The sequence below is a fragment of the Aedes aegypti genome, chromosome 2 (genome assembly GCF_002204515.2).
Source record: "Aedes aegypti strain LVP_AGWG chromosome 2, AaegL5.0 Primary Assembly, whole genome shotgun sequence".
NCBI lineage: Eukaryota > Metazoa > Arthropoda > Insecta > Diptera > Culicidae > Aedes > Aedes aegypti.
In genome coordinates, this window is record NC_035108.1 from 153,515,329 (window position 1) to 153,531,335 (window position 16,007).

A 16,007-nucleotide genomic window follows, 5' to 3' on the forward strand; every position below is an offset into this window, starting at 1 on the left:
AAAGTGCATTGTTATCGACGAACATTACTTGTTTCCAGATCCGATTCGATAGCCGTGTAGTGTCGCTAGTGGTGGCAGAATGTGGCAGAGAATAACAGATAATAATACAGATCGCCTGTTTCGGAGGCGTCGTGGTCTAATGGCTACCGCTTCTGCTTCATAAGCAGAATGTCATGGGTTTAATCCCAGGCCCGTCTGCTTACTCGAACGTGGTACGGGTTTATTTTGTTTTTTTTTTTTTTTTTCATCTGCCGCAGTTGATCTATTCAGTTCATAGCATTTGCTATAACCAGAGACGGTCAAACAACCGTTTCCATACGCTTCCATTCTTCCATCTTTATAGCACGCCTTTCCTTACGCCTGCCTGATACATAGTCAGTCTGCTTATCAACCTACAAGTCTCTCTGTCAAAAAATTACCACCCCTAAACTTTCTCGCATAAACTGTTTTGAAATTCATCGTCTATTCCTCCCGCTTCCTTCACCCTTATTGGTCAGTATTCTGACGTGGCAGGCGCCATTGTTGCCTAAAAGTAGAAGGTGATCTTTTGGTGATCAGCTGGGGAATACTGGATATCAATAAGCAGCCAGGCTGCAAATTTTCATTAAAATACCGTTTTGGTTCATATTGCGGACACTTAAGGCCTCAGTAAAGTACAACTCAACATAGAGCATACAAAATAAATCATTCTGTATGATTTCTCAGCGTTATCGCGCGTAGGAAACCCTTAACTTTCGAATTATGGTTAAAGAATATGCTTCCGCAAGTTGAATAATTTTAAATAAATCAAAATGTGTGGCCTTTTCATGATTATTAATCCGGACGCTTCCTCACTTTTGCCTTATATTTCGGACACTTTGATTCGAATTCCGGATAGCTCATGAAAATCATTAATAGAAAACTCAAATCATCAATAGAAATAGACGAACCACTAGACAGACGTCTAAGGCAGTTGAGGTTTATAAATTTGCATATATTTTTATGGAAAAAGCTTATTAAAACGAGCCTCGGAAGTAAGAATTTTTGAACGGCAAAAATTGAAACATTTCGTGTGAAATGTTTCCCATACAAAGTAGAGTGTCCGGAATTAGAAGCTGTCCGTAATATGAATCAAAACGGTAACCAGAGTATGCCCAGGAGTGTGCGATCATTACTTAGTCAGGCTAAAAAATGTTATATATTTTATGTGACCCAAAACTGATAACTTTTGAACAAAATTAGCACTTGGTCTTATATATTCATAAGTTTTTAAAAACCTTTTTAACTTATATTTCTTACGAACGTACGGTCAGAAATTATCTGATTCAGCCAATTTAAAGGATGTATTGCCAGCATCAAATTGCACAGACTTTGTATGAACTATTTTAAGTGTGCATTTTGAAATCGGTTTCCTACGTGACAATCAAACAAACAACGGTTAACACTGGTGAAAATTATTGTGTTCAAATTGAATGACCGAAACTTTCGATTCCGCACCCCTTAGGTGATCACCCCAAGGTGCCCTCTATACTGTCAGAAACACAGAATATTACACGTCATGTAAGCTTGATGAGTGTGATGTACACATTGAGTCATAAAAATTTAAGTTTGAAACAGTGCTGTAAACATTCGACATTTCGCCGACATTCGTTTTGTTGACATGGTCAGCAGTCCCAGCACGAGCTAAAGCAATAGAAATATTAGTAGTAGAACGCTAGAAGCGCTGTTCTCACAAAACTGATTTTAATTATTATTACCTTAAATTATGGTTTTTCATTGTTTGTTCAACACCATGTCGTTTTTTTGGTTTTTATAATTAATTTGACACTTTGATTCCCGGTACTTACGCTGTCAGTTCGTGGCAAACTAGATGTTGGTAACACGAAAAGCAGCGACATTAGCATTCTTAGGTTAATGCTTCTACTGCTAAAGCTAAAGAATGAACGTCGACAAACACAAAAAAGTGTCAATTGAATGTCGTCTGACACGATGACATTTGCTTGAATCAAAAGTTTGGCATACAATTCAGACATTGGATCATAAACAACATGAATAGTTTGATCTTTCTTGTTATGTCGAATGTGACACACATACAGTGAAAGCAAAACATAAACAAACAAAACCGTAATGTTTCCTAGCGAAACTATAGTGATCAGCATTCAATTGACATTCGTTTGATCGCTCGTGTTGTGCATGTTTAAGGCGCTGCCGAATACAAGCGAAAACGTGCCGACTACCGTGATTGCTTACAACACTGGTATGAAATCATTCAAATTTGTGTTATATTTCAAGTAATCTCATAGAAAGTCCACATGTCCATCCTGCACTATCGGAGCAATAGTGCAGGCAAACTTGTGTTTCTTCGAGATGATATGTCACCCTTATATACCCAAGTAACTACGGCGCATTATATCATTGCACATATAAGGCAGCTGCATTGCCGTAAGCCTACCATTACCAGTAGTTTAAAATTTGAAATGGGTAGTTTAAAATTTGTATTCCAGGATTAATACTTTGTTGCTTGACAGTTCTTGAAATATGTCGAATAAAAGTTATGTTGTTGCTTGTGGTTATTTGGGCAGTCTCTGGCAGTATTACCCATGTGTTTTCGCTGAATAAATTTAACACAGTGTATTCTGCACTTTCACGCTTTCGGAGACTTTCAATAGATACAAATCTGGTTTTCAGCTGCAGTTAACCGAGCGGAGTTGTGATGGAGTAATTCATGGAATGATGAGGGACTTTTCCAGTGTCACTAACACAGATTCTAAAACTAGGAGAGTTTTTACGAGAGTATATTACGAATTCTTTCGCGAAGTTCATCAAAACTTCTTAAGAAATATTTCCAAAATGCATCACGAATTCAACTTTTTCTTTCTGTAATTTCTACTTCAAATCTCCGGATTATACAGAAATTATTTACGAAAAGTAATTTTAGAATGCCTCTTGCCTTCGAATCTTCAAAGGATATTTGTTGGAAAACTTCAGGCATACTTTTTTTTCGAAATCAGCATAGCTGTAAAGGAATCTCTGGAGAAACATTTAGCAAAATAACTTGGAAGGGATTTATCAAAAAAAAAAAAAAAAAAAAAAAAAATCATAAACAAAATTTGTGCGGATCTTCTTCAAAATATTAGGTACTTTGAGATGTTTTTTGCCAATAAACCATATTTTGGAATTGAAGTCTTGTGCAAATTCTAAGACGGAATTCCTAGAGTCTTTCTTGTAGAATTGTGAGGAATCCAGCAATCAAATAAAAATTTCTGATAGAATTCTTGGATAATTTCTAAATATGATTTTGATAGAGCTTCCTCAGAAACTTGTTTTTTTTTTAATTCATTAGAGAGGTTTCAATTATCCTCTAGTCATTCACCTATAGATAAAATATGATGACTAATCACTCATCTTTAGTTGTTCCATTATGCATGTTGCTTCTACCTTTTTCAACATATTGTTGTTTCTCAAATAATAATCAAATTCAAAATCAAATACATTCTAGCAGTTTTGAAAAATTGCAGGATTCTTATAAGCAGAAATCATTAACCGATTTCTGAAAATTCATCACGAAATCCTCAACAAGTTATAAAGTAATGAAATTCGGTAAAGCCTTACATTACGTGTTTTACCATACGACAACTTTAGCAATGATTTTGAAAATTACTGCCAATATGTTCACGTTAAACCTCTTCAGTTCTCCCACAATAGTTAGAAATATTTAAAATAGTCCCTTCACAACGGTTTGTTGGGAATTTCTGTCAGTAGGAATATAATGGGTTATATCTTAATCTGTTCGCCACTGTATCATGAAACTTCGAAGTTCACCCAAGACATTTTCTAATATCTTTGATACAAGTGCCTTCAGTACAAGTTCCATCTGTTTTAACGTTAATCATTTACCATTATAAAATACGAATAAAAAAAACAAGAATTTTTGTGGTAAATCCTACAAAACTAACTAAGCTTTTATGTGCTGAAGACGGTATATATTGTCTTCATAATTGCTCAGGAAATTTTTGAGTATTTTCGCATAAGAAATCATAAAAGAACAATTTATAGGAATGTTTGATTATTTTTTAATTTCCTAGGTAGAAATTATTGAAGAAATTTTGAAATATCGTTTTCGAGAGACAATTTTGACGGAACGCGGGGAGCAACATCAAATTAATTTTTAGTTTAAACTTAGAAAACTAAGAGAATTTTCTGTGCAAAAAATCAGATACATTTGTGGAGAACTTCTCTGAGAAATCGCTAAGAAAACATTTTTGCAATTGAATCTTGTATAATTATATATGAAAACATTGTGCAATATTACGTAGCCAAGGCAAATGAGGTAATCGCTCAGAAGAAGCTGGCTAAGTTGCAAAGACTTGCTTGTATATCAATGACAGGGGCAATGAAAAGTACTGCCCTAGCATACTGCCTTTGCATCAATTCATTAAACTGAAAGCAGCAAAAAATACCTTACAGTTTATTCGTTATAATAAAATACTAGATGGTGAGCCGATATTCTGCCAATATTAATACTGACAAGAAAATATCCTAATTAATTAGGGTATTTCCAGGATGCTTTTCAATATTAGCGTTTAGATTAGATTAGATTAGATTAGAATATAATAAAATACTAGATGGTGATTTGATTGGTCACATGAAGATCGTCAAGGAATTCAATTTGAATTCAGATTTGAAAGCAATAGAAGATTGGATGACAACGAAGACCAACTATGATATTCCCTTTAAAGTGGTTAAACCGAGCTGCTATATTTGGGATTCTGGTGGGCCAAGTTTACGTCCAGGTTGTATTTTATACCAACGGGTCAAAGAAGGGCGACAATACTGGAGCTGGAGTTTTCAGCCCTGGTATCAGCAAGGTACAAAAGGCTATGGGGCGCAGTCCCACTGCGTTCCAAGCTAGAATACAAGCCATCATTGACTGTACAAATGTTTCTCTCAAAAGAAACTATAGGTTGGCAAAGATCTGTATTTTCTTGCACAGTCAAGCAGCTTTGAATGCTCTAAAAGCATTCACATGTAGATCAAAATAGTGTGGGAATGCATTCTTTCTCTGAAGCAATTGGCCAGTAGAAACGAAGTTACATTGTACTGGGTAACCGGCCATTGTGGAATTGAGGGGAATGAAATCGCCAACAATCTAGCAAGACAGGGTGAAGCTTCGAGCTTTGTTGGCCCTGAACCGTTCTGTGGTGTTCCTGAGTGCACTCTCAGGATGAAACTGAAAAATTGGGAAATGTCCATGGTAGAATCCATTTGGAACGCCACGGATACATCCAAGCAAGCGAAAAGATTTATAAAACCCAGTCTAGCAAAAGCCCGGGCTATTTATTTGCTTTTACATCAATTAACTTGATAAAACCTCGCCAACAACATTTTGCCAATTCACTCGGTTCATGGCTGCTTCTCTCCATCCTCGACTGCGACCCACGCTCTCCAGGTCCTGGTGCACCTGGTCAATCCACCTAGCTCGCTGCGCCCCACGCCTTCTTGTTCAGACTGGATTCGTAGCGAACACCATCTTTACAAAGCTGTTGTCCGGCATTCTTGCAACATGCCCTGCCCAGCGTATCCTTCCAGCTTTAGCTATCTTCAGGATGCTGGATTCGCCGTAGAGTTGAGCGAGTTCGTGGTTCATCCTTCGCCGCCACACGCCGTTCTCCTGCACGCCGTCGAAGATCGTCCTTGGCACACTGATAATGCGCCTTCGTATTTCCCGACTAACATTGTTGTCAGCCCTTTTTATAGATAGGGCATATAACGCCTTGCTTCCACTCCCCCAGTAGCTGTTCCGCTTCCCAGATTCTGACTATCAGCCGATGCAGACAAGCGGCCAATCTGTCCGGGTCCATCTTGATGAGTTCGGCTCCGATGCCATCCTTGCCAGCGGCCTTGTTGTTCTTGAGCTGTTGAACGGCATCTTCAACTTCCCCCATGGTGGGAGCTGGTTGGTTTTCACTGTCCGCTGTGCTGACGTAGCCATCGTTTTCGTTATCCTGCCCTTCTGTGCCTGTGTTCTCTGCGCCATTCAGGTGTTCATCGTAGTGCTGCTTCTACCTTTCGATCACCTCGCGGCCGTTCGTCAAGATGCTCCCATCATTATCCCGGCACATTTCAGCTCGCGGCTTGAATACTTTGCGGGATGTGTTGAGCTTGTGATAGAACTTTCGCGTTTCTTGAGAACGGTATAGCAACTCCATCTCTTCCAGGCGTCGCTTTTTGTCCCGGAATAGGCGGGTTTGCTGTTTCGGCTTCAGTCTGTATCGTTCCACGTTTTGCAGTGTACAATGATGCAGCGTTGCAGCCCGCGCTGCATTCTTCTCCTCTAAAACTTCCTGGCACTCCTCGTCGAACCAATCGTTTCTTGAATTCCGTTCCACATATCCGACGACTATACTATACTACGACGGGCTATACTGAATCATAATAAAGGAAATCTTAGGGTAATAACTGACCTGATGACCGATCACTGCCCAAGTAGGTATCATCTTAGAAAGATAGGAAAAATACAATCCTCTGAATGTTGTTTTTGTTAAGCTGAAAACGAAAATGCTGAGCATTTACTCTGCAACTGCGGAGCATTGAGTAATCGAAGAAAGTTAACATTTGGAAAAGGCTTATTAGAGCCCTTGGAAATTTGGCAAGGTAGTTCTAATAGGGTAATAGACTGTATAACGACGAGTTGTGCCCAGTTGGGGCAGTGTGACACATCAACCAATGTGTATCATATACCAATTGTGAATGGATATTTGATGAGCACCAAATAAAATATGGGTCATACCACAATATTCCTAAATATTGGAAGCAGTGGTTAAAAGTAGAGTAGAGATGAGGAAAAAAAAAGTACGTAGAGAACCTTCATGGAAAATTGTTCAAGAAATTCTTTTTAGTAATTAGAAACAGATTCTTCGAGAAGTTTTCAGGAAGGCTAAAGAAATTTCAGGAGAAAAGTCTGTCAAATAACTAATAAATCCGGGAATAATTATCCATGGGTATCCCAGGTGGTGAAAACTGGTTGGGAGTTCTTGTAAAAGGCACTGGAAAGGTACGAAAATAATTCATGAACAAATCCCCAATACTTGAACAATTCGCGGAAGAATTACAATGAGATATTCCTCGTGAGTTTTTTGTAAGAATTCTTGAAGGATGTTTTTACTGGATTAGACAAAGAATTCATATTTTTTGTGGTACATTTTGAAATTCACATGTATCACTTGGGTCATACTTAGCCGAATCGATAGAGTCCGCGGCTACAAAGCCATGTGATTCGATTCCCGGTCGGTCCAGGAGATTTTCATAATGGAAATTTCGTTCGTTTACCGGTCATAGAGTATCATCGTACCTGTTACATGATATACGAATGCGAAAATGGCAACTGTGGAAAAGAAAAAAAACTCAGTCAATAACTGTTGGAGTGCTCTAATATTTAAGCTGAGAAGCAGGCTCTATCCCAGTGAAGACATAATATCAAAAAGGAAGAAATTGAAAATGAAGCAACCTGTTCAGGATAGGCTCTCTTTATACTCTTTACACCCATTCTGATAAAGCGCTAGATGCTCTTTTATAGCTTATGCAATTGCCCATCTTTTTTTGTCGTTTTAATCTTTTTCGATAAAGTGCCTCTGTAGTTGATTTTTCCATACCTGATGTATACTGCCCATGAACGCATAATTGTCCCATGTGAATGGAAAATCCAGCAAACATGGGACTGACATGCGTTTATGGGCAGTATAGAAACGCCTGAAGAATTATTTTTACACTTTGAGTCCTACCACAGAAGAATATTGCACTATGCTCCAGCGATTACTGTGATTAGTGTTATGAAATAGAAAAAAAAACAATACCTTTGAAGAACTTACTGAATAAATATTGTTGCTCAAAATAGTGCACTTCCGTTTTTAAGGGATTTAATGCATGTCCAACGACTTCATGCTTCATATGGCATTGTGAAGCTTATTGGTTTGTTAGGTGTTACGTTGCATTTATTTAGTAAAATCTACATTAAAACAACTTGTTTGAAAACGTAAAATTCAACCCTCAATAGCTTATATAACAACGAAATTGGCTACATTCAGATCTCAATTTTTTTTTACTAGAAAATAAATACAAAACACAGCGATCAATCTGCGTTTGCTCCTAATTTATGAAAATATACATTTCCATTTTCTGTGCAATGCTTACCGATTTATTCCTTAACCTATATCATTGAATCGTCAGTTATTCTACTTCATTATAAATATGCTTCATAATTAGTTTAGTCTCTATTCAAATAATATTGCTATATTTTCTTCCCTCTTCTTATTCGCCTACTAAACTCTATTTGATTGCAAAAATTCTCATCATTGGCATGGCGTGTTTTTTTTTGTATTCTGTCCTACGCTTGGTTTAACCCCGTTTTTGTTTAGTTTTTATTCAATTTGAATTATTCGTCCTACGAAAATCGACTTGTGACCCTTGCGTATAGAATCTAACGTGGTGAATTGGCAATTGTTGCCGGTTCTAGGACCACCATTTTTAGTGAACCCAACGCACCAATAAGCTTAATTCAATGAGCTTCCTTACGCTTTGCATTGTTTGAATGGAAAAAAGAAGGTTCGTGAAGAACTTACAAATGGTAACTGATTGCGTTCAGTTTCTATATCGAGTGCTACTGTATCGTTAATCTAAAAGAAAATCGAGTTAAACTAGACTTAACGCGAAAAAATGACCTTTCTATGTACAGGATTCATTTTTACATTTCTCTATCTATATTTGTTTGTCATTACAGCATTCTCAAAATGTTCAGTTTTGTATGTTTTGATTTTAGTGTTGCTGAAGTTTCATTTTCCACTTTTCTTACTAAAAGGCAGTATTTGTTTTTTGTTGTTTCCTTGTCCACTGATCGGCGTCACTTTTTACAAACTTATTCGTACCAATTTCTCCGTTGACCATATTTATCTGCATGTACATTCAGAAGCTGTAACGTTGTCTATTTTCTGTTCATTTTGAGTACTTTTAATCCAAAGCGGTATGTAATTCATATGTTTTATAAAATGTTCCTACTTGGGTTTGCACTGGGCGTGGTGTGAAAATTGTGGAATCTGGGGTCAAGGTCTTCGGCATGTACCCGTGGTTTGGATAGAGCGATGATATGCGAATCCATAGCCGGAGGCTGTCTGGTGAAGAAACAAAAAAACTCCAACACTGGCTGTAGCTATGTGAACTGTCTGCTGTTACAACAGGTTATTCGTATAGATCTCATGAAGCAAACGCTTGTTGATCGTATTCTAGGAGAATCCTTTATAGTGGATGAAGAAGAATATGAGAAATACTGCGTACGCCGACGGGAACGTGATCCGTGCAATGACATCGATCGTTTTGGCCACCCGAATCGGATGGGGTGGTTCCTTTTTCCGAACCTGAACGAAGCACGTCTGAAAAAAACAAGCAGATTAACGTTTGCATTTCAATTACTTTGTGGTTGATTACACACAGACATATGTTATTAACTGGAATGTTCTATTCAATATTACGGAATCTATTCCTAACGAAACGGTCTTAATACGTTACAAATCGGCAAGAGCTGATAAAATAGTTATATGTCTTCCATTGTTCTATATATAAAACTCTATATCTGATATAGGACACAGCAGGCTCCCCATTACAATTGAGTATATTCAACACGGGCTGAACTGCTTAAAATAATAAATATATTTTGTCTAAGTTTACACCTTAAAAAAAAATAAATGGTATGGTAGGGGCCTTCCTTAGCCGAGTGGTTAGAGTCCGCGGCTACAAAACAAAGCCATGCTGAAGGTGTCTGGGTTCGATTCCCGGTCGGTCCAGGATCTTTTCGTAATGGAAATGTCTTTGACTTCCCTGGGCATAGCGTATAATCGTACCTGCCACACGATATACGAATGCGAAAATGGCAACTTTGGCAAAGAAAGCTCTCAGTTAACAACTGTGGAAGTGCTTATAAGAACACTAAGCTGAGAAGCAGGCTCTGTCCCAGTGAGGACGTTAATGCCAAGAAGAAGAAGAAGAAATGGTATGGTATGGGTATGAAATATTATAAAAATATTATTATTATTTATACGTATAAAACTTGTTCGAGTTGACTAATGTACGAAATGCGTATTATGGTCCTTGATTTGAACTCTAATGCCGAGTTAGTTTTTGATTAGCGAAGGTTTTTTTGCCATTTTCATTAAGCGAATATGTGTGGAATATAGAATATTGAGAAGTTTGAAATTATGTGGATGGTTGTGATGGTTACGACCGTGGTCATCATGTAAAGAACAAACGAACAATGCTGTATCGTGTCAGCATCGAGGAGGCAGCCCCTCTAGCACGATGTAGGTAGCGCAACCCTGGTTAGGTGGCCTATCGAAGACTCTTCACCAACCAAGAAAGGCAAAAGTAGAGCAAACGGATTGATTTTACGGCAACAGACCCGGCAACGAATAAAGGACAACGATTGGAAAGTTGGTTCTTGGAACGTGAGAACTTTGAATGATCTCGCGCGTGTTGGGCTCCTGGCTCGTGAACTGCGGAATGTCAGCGTGAACGTGGCAGCTATCCAGGAAACACGCTAGCCGCGAACCGGAGAACGTGAATTCCGACCGGTGGACCCCATCGCCAACACTTCATTCAAGTACCACATCTACTACGGTGGCGACAGAGCAGAACGTGGAGTTGGCTTCATAGTGATTGGGAAGCAGATGAAGCGAATTATTTGGTGGAAACCGGTAAGCGACCGAATCTGTGTGTTGAGAATGAAGGGCAAGTTCTTCAACTACAGCCTGATTAGCAAACATGCGCCAATGAACGATAAGCCCAATGACATGAAGGATGAGTTCTATGAGAGCCTGTATAAGGCCTACGGAGAGTGCCCAAAACAAGACGTCAAGATAGTCATCGGTGACGCAAATGCGCAGATCGGAAAAGAAGATTTCTTCCGACCCGTCATTGGCACGGAAGGCCTTCATTCCGTTACCAATGATTATGGCCTGCGTCTAGTAACCTTTGCTGCAGCTAGAGGGATGGCAATAAGCAGTACCTACTTCGCACGAAAGAATATCCGCAAACACATCTGGCGACACCCAAGTGGCGATGCCTGCTTCCAAATATACCACGTGCTGGTTGATGGGCGACATTTCTCAGATTCATGGATGTCAGGATCTTCCGAGGCCTTAAAATCGACTCGCATCATTATCTCGTTGTAGTTTAAATCGGGCGCGGTTATCCAGCGTCACGAGTTCCAGAACAAATAAAACGCTGCGCTTCAATATACAACGCTTGTCGACTGATGGGGTAGCTGCACAGTACCACCAGCAGCTAGACGAGCAGTTGGTAAGAATCAACGTTGCTGGAGAAGTGATTGGCACTGGTCAAGGACGATGATCAAACAACTGGTTCGATGAAGAGTGCCAGAGAGTGACACACATGAAGAATGTCGCCAGGAGCCGTATACTTGTGGCTCAAGAAAGCATGAATCGGAATGCTCTGCGGAGATTCTATGCAACGGTCAATGGTGCGCGACACAATACCGTACCAGTACCCGCCATGTGCAATAATCGAGAAGGGAATTTGCTGACCGATAAACCGGCGGTGGCCGTCAGGTGGAAGGTGCACTTTCAGCAATTATTGAACGGTGAAAATGGAAATATAGCGAGGAACAGGATGGATATTGATGATGACGATCAAGCTGTAGACCCACCGACCATAGGAGAGGTCAAAAAGGCTATCAGCGAGCTGAAGAACGAGATCCCGGTCGAGCTTCTCAAGCACAGAAGTGAGCAGCTTTATCAGTCGATCCACAAAGTACTTCTGAAGGTATGGGAGGACGAAGAATTGCTCATCGGCTGGTTGGATGGCCTCATACGCCCAATCTACAAGAAAGGGTACAGACTGGAGTGTGCCAATTACAGAAAAATTACCCCGCTGAATTCGGCGTACAAAACTCTGCCGCGCATCCTGTTTAACAGACTGAGGCCGCTCAAGAAGTACTTCGTCGGCAAATACCAAGCTGGTTTTCGTGAGGGCCGTTCGACAACAGACCAGATGTTTAGCTTGCGAATGATCCTAGATAAATTCCGGGAGTATAACTTGCAGACTTACCATCTGTTTATTGATTTCAAGGCGGCGTACGACTCAGTGAATAGAAATGAGCTTTGGCAGATAGCGTCTGAACATGATTTTCCGGCGAAACTAATTAGGCTAATACGTGCTACGCTAGATGGTTCAAAATCAAGTGATCGGATCGGAGACGAGGTGTCAACCTCGTTCGTCACGTTAGACGGGTTGAAGCAGGGAGACGCACTTTCGAATTTACTGTTGAACACTGCACTCAAGGGTGCTATTAGGAGATCTGGCGTGCAGAGAAATGGCACTATTATCACAAGGTCGCACATGCTCCTTGGCTTTGCGGACGATATAGACCAAATTGGAATCGATCGCAGGTCAGTAGAAGAGGCCTTCGTGCCTCTGAAGAGGGAGACAGCGAGGATAGGCCTGATCATTAATTCTACCAAAACAAAGTACATAGTTGCAGGTAGAGATAGAGTCAGGCATGGTGGTGTAGGTGCTGAAGTAGTGTTTGATGGGGATGTGTTTGAAGTTGTTGAAGAATTTGTTTACCTTGGAACACTTGTGACATGTAGACCACGAAGTGAAAAGACGTGTTGCGGCTGCGAATAGGGCCTTTTACGGATTACGTAACCAGCTTAGATCCCGCAGCTTGCAAACGGAAACAAAATTCGCCCTGTATAAAGCATTGATTCTTCCGGGGGCTCTCTACGGGCACGAAGTGTGGACGTTGAGAGAGTCAGACCGGAAAGCTCTCGGTGTTTTCGAGCGTAAAGTGCTGTGGACAATGCTCGGTGGGAAACTCGAAAATGGTGTGCGGCGCAGACGCATGAAACACCAGTTGTATCAAGTGTACAAAGTTGCGAATATTATCAATCGTGTAAAATACGGCAGACTTCAATGGGCTGGTCACTTAGTGCGAATGTAGGAAGAAAGAATTGCGAGAATAATATTCAGCAGAGAAACAGGTAGAGGTCGGCGGCTTCGGGGAAGACCACGAATACGCTGGCTGTACGCAGTGGAAAAGGACCTGGCGACCCTAAACGTTCGGGGAAACTGGAGAAGTATTGCCCAAGACCAGTAAATCAATTATCACCCAACACGCACCAACAAAGACATTGTCATCACCTATTCTTGATGCAACAATTTTATTTCGCAACATCAGTTTGTCACCACTTCAACAGAATATGACAATGATCGATCACCACGTGCCCAGCAATTTTCTGGGCTGCGCATTGCATTTTTCGAGAACTTTCTCCGTGTTGGTAAACATTGACACATTATCGAACAGCATACATAAAACAAATTTGGTTTTGTGTTTGAAATAAGGCTGATACAAATATTAATTTTCTTTTATGTCACCCCCCCCTTCGAAAATCCGAAAATTTTGAAGGGGAGAAAAAAAAAAGATTCATCATTTTTTTGACATCAGTTAGGTTTATTCAATTTACAAAGTAAAAAACAAGTAAAATAATGATCCAGAGGACGATTAAAAACAGTTTAACAACTATCATTAAAAATAAAAATTCGAAAAAATAACTTTTTTTTTTCATTTTTATTATTTTGTTCCTTATTTATTTTTATCCCCCCCCTCGTACCTTCCAAGTGGTCTCGGACATAAAACAAATTTAATATTTGTATCAGCCTAACTGATTAATCGCGAGTTGAAAAGGTTGCAACAATGTTGCGGCCTGTGATTGTCATGACAATTTTGCTTTTGATTGTTTCTCTATCCGCAAAAGTTGGGACAAACGGTTGTGAGCGAGCTTGCTTTGTTGATTGTTTTTCGTCTGTTTTGATGACAATTTGATTCACTGCCCAAGACCGACGAAGATGGAGCTCTACAATACGCCTGGCAATGGCGTGACGCTACGCTGTAGCCATTAAGGTATCAAGGTAGGTACAAAACTTGAGGATATGGACATAAGATACGTGAAAGAATTTCGAGAATCCGTTGAGCCATCGCTACGATATAATCCATTTGGATGTTTTTGATCCCGGAGCTCCACGTAACTGTTTTGGTTCCGGAGGTCCTAGTATAAATGGCAAACAGCACTAGGGCTGTGCACAATGAGGATTTATCGGTATCGGCGATATAACACTGATTCAGTATCGGTATCGGCGATATATCGGGATTGACATTACAGCACTACTAATAGACAGTAAACTAACGAAATTATTAAAAAAAAAAAAAAATAAAAAAAAGGTAAAAATCTACTCACCTCGGTAGCACAGCCATTGTTCGCCGAGTGTGTACATGGGCTGGTTCCACCCGCACAGCTGGTACAGGCCACGATCTCGTTCGGTCCACTCGATTCTCGTTTCTTCACACCCTACCGAGAGGGAGTTTCGTTAGATCATGGTTTATTTCAGGAGTGATTTGTTGCAATTTTTACAATACAAAAGTTCCATAGGTATGAAGAACCAAATATGGTATGCAGAACATCAGAGCTTTTGTAGCTTGTTACAGTTAGAATAGAAAATGCACTTTCTACCGAAAGAAAGGGAACACACTCAAGATCCTGGATATGATTGATAACGAAATAAAACAAAAAGGTTCAATTTAAAAATTTCATAAAGATCGAGTCGACATAATCCCGTCCTGAATTTGGTGGACCGAGTATTGCAAAAAAAGGTTGCAAAATTGATATGGAAATCTGAATCTTTAAACATATTTTCATACATACTTGAAGCATTGAAACACTGTTAAAGCATTTTTCAATGAGTGATTTTTTAGTAGTATTCGCGTATTTCTTGTGCTTCAGATATTTGTCGAATATTTTGAATCTTGAGCATTTTTTTTTTAATATTTATTTACTTTATATTTCCATACATTCATACAGTTTTCTTTATTTCTAAAACTAAACGCTTACATCTATTTTTGTCTACAGAAAATTACAATACTTTCCAAAGTGTTTTTTAAATGCCGTTTTATGTTGGTATGCTTCAATATCAAAAATGATATGAGAATTTTTCAAAAATATCGGTTATTAGAAAAGTTGGATGACAAATCTTATATAGAATTCCAATTTAAATGAAAAAGAGCTCACATTATTGTGGAGAAGTTCGACAGATGCTTGATTGAATTGTAACCGACAAGTATCTCCCGTAATCGAAAACGTTTTGTCTTGTCACTCATCCTCGGACATGGATGGTAAATTCAAATCCCTCCTGGGGCTTTCCACATAAGCTGTGAACATTTACTACCAAACGTTGAAATGAAATTTCCAGCTGAGAAAAGACAATCGAAAAAAAAATCCCGTCAATTTTTCTGCCTCCTCTCATCCCTCGAACCGCGGGTCACATTTGTGTCAAATATGTTTCCCCTTGGAGGGACAAAGGACGACTGCTTGACATCCGTCATCGGTTTGGGGCCTCGAGGGCAACAGGGACTACGAATCAAGATGACATGTCATCATGATTGGTTCTGTGTTTGTGTCGGGCGAAAAGTCTTCTGCAGAATTAACGTTGCCAGAGGGCAGAAATGGTTCACTCGGTGACAAGCCTGTCTGGATATTCTTTTTCGTCTGTCTATACCTGGTCAGTGAACAACAGGTATCACGTTGGGTTAGCATATGGGACAGGGGCAAAAATGGTGCAAAGTAGAGTGCATCACCCTAGAAGGAACGATAGTTTCATGAACTTTGGCATGCCGGAATGTGTTGTTTAGCGTTGCAATATTACTACTATATTTGTTTTAGGGGAAATGGGTGACTGCTAAACTGCCCATAACTGCATAACAGTCACATTCGACATTTTTGACAAATTGGAGTTGATACCGGGGAGAGTCATCAAATGATAAATACTTTCGATCAACTCACTAAAATCTGTGAGTTTGTTCTAGAAAATTCGAAAAAAATACCAAGTTGTTTTGTCACACTGGCAAATGTAACCGCATAACAGTCACATTGAGATTATACATGAGCCTCATAATGTAGTAGCAACGAAAT

At 39.5% G+C, this 16,007-nt stretch overlaps 1 protein-coding gene and 1 long non-coding RNA gene across 27 annotated transcripts in view; one reads left to right on the top strand and one right to left on the bottom strand.

The window, feature by feature from the left end:
* The first annotated feature begins 1,075 nt into the window (after positions 1-1,075).
* Positions 1,076-4,180, top strand: LOC110676134. Its single transcript, XR_002500101.1, has 2 exons — positions 1,076-1,118; positions 3,117-4,180. It is a non-coding gene; the product is annotated as an uncharacterized LOC110676134 (long non-coding RNA).
* A 3,382-nt stretch (positions 4,181-7,562) lies between these two features.
* Positions 7,563-16,007, bottom strand: part of LOC5579421 (glutamate-gated chloride channel) — a 472,520-nt gene continuing 464,075 nt past the window's right edge. For 16 of the 26 annotated variants that reach the window (XM_021842806.1, XM_021842827.1, XM_021842825.1 and 13 more), the window contains 2 exons: positions 14,280-14,390; positions 7,563-9,401 (listed from right to left, as the gene is read on the bottom strand). In XM_021842806.1, the coding sequence (XP_021698498.1) occupies positions 9,255-9,401; positions 14,280-14,390 (258 nt within the window). In that variant the 3' untranslated portion in view covers positions 7,563-9,254. The remainder of the gene's footprint in view (positions 9,402-14,279; positions 14,391-16,007) is intronic. The other 10 variants (XM_021842829.1, XM_021842824.1, XM_021842822.1 and 7 more) reach the window with 1 other exon arrangement.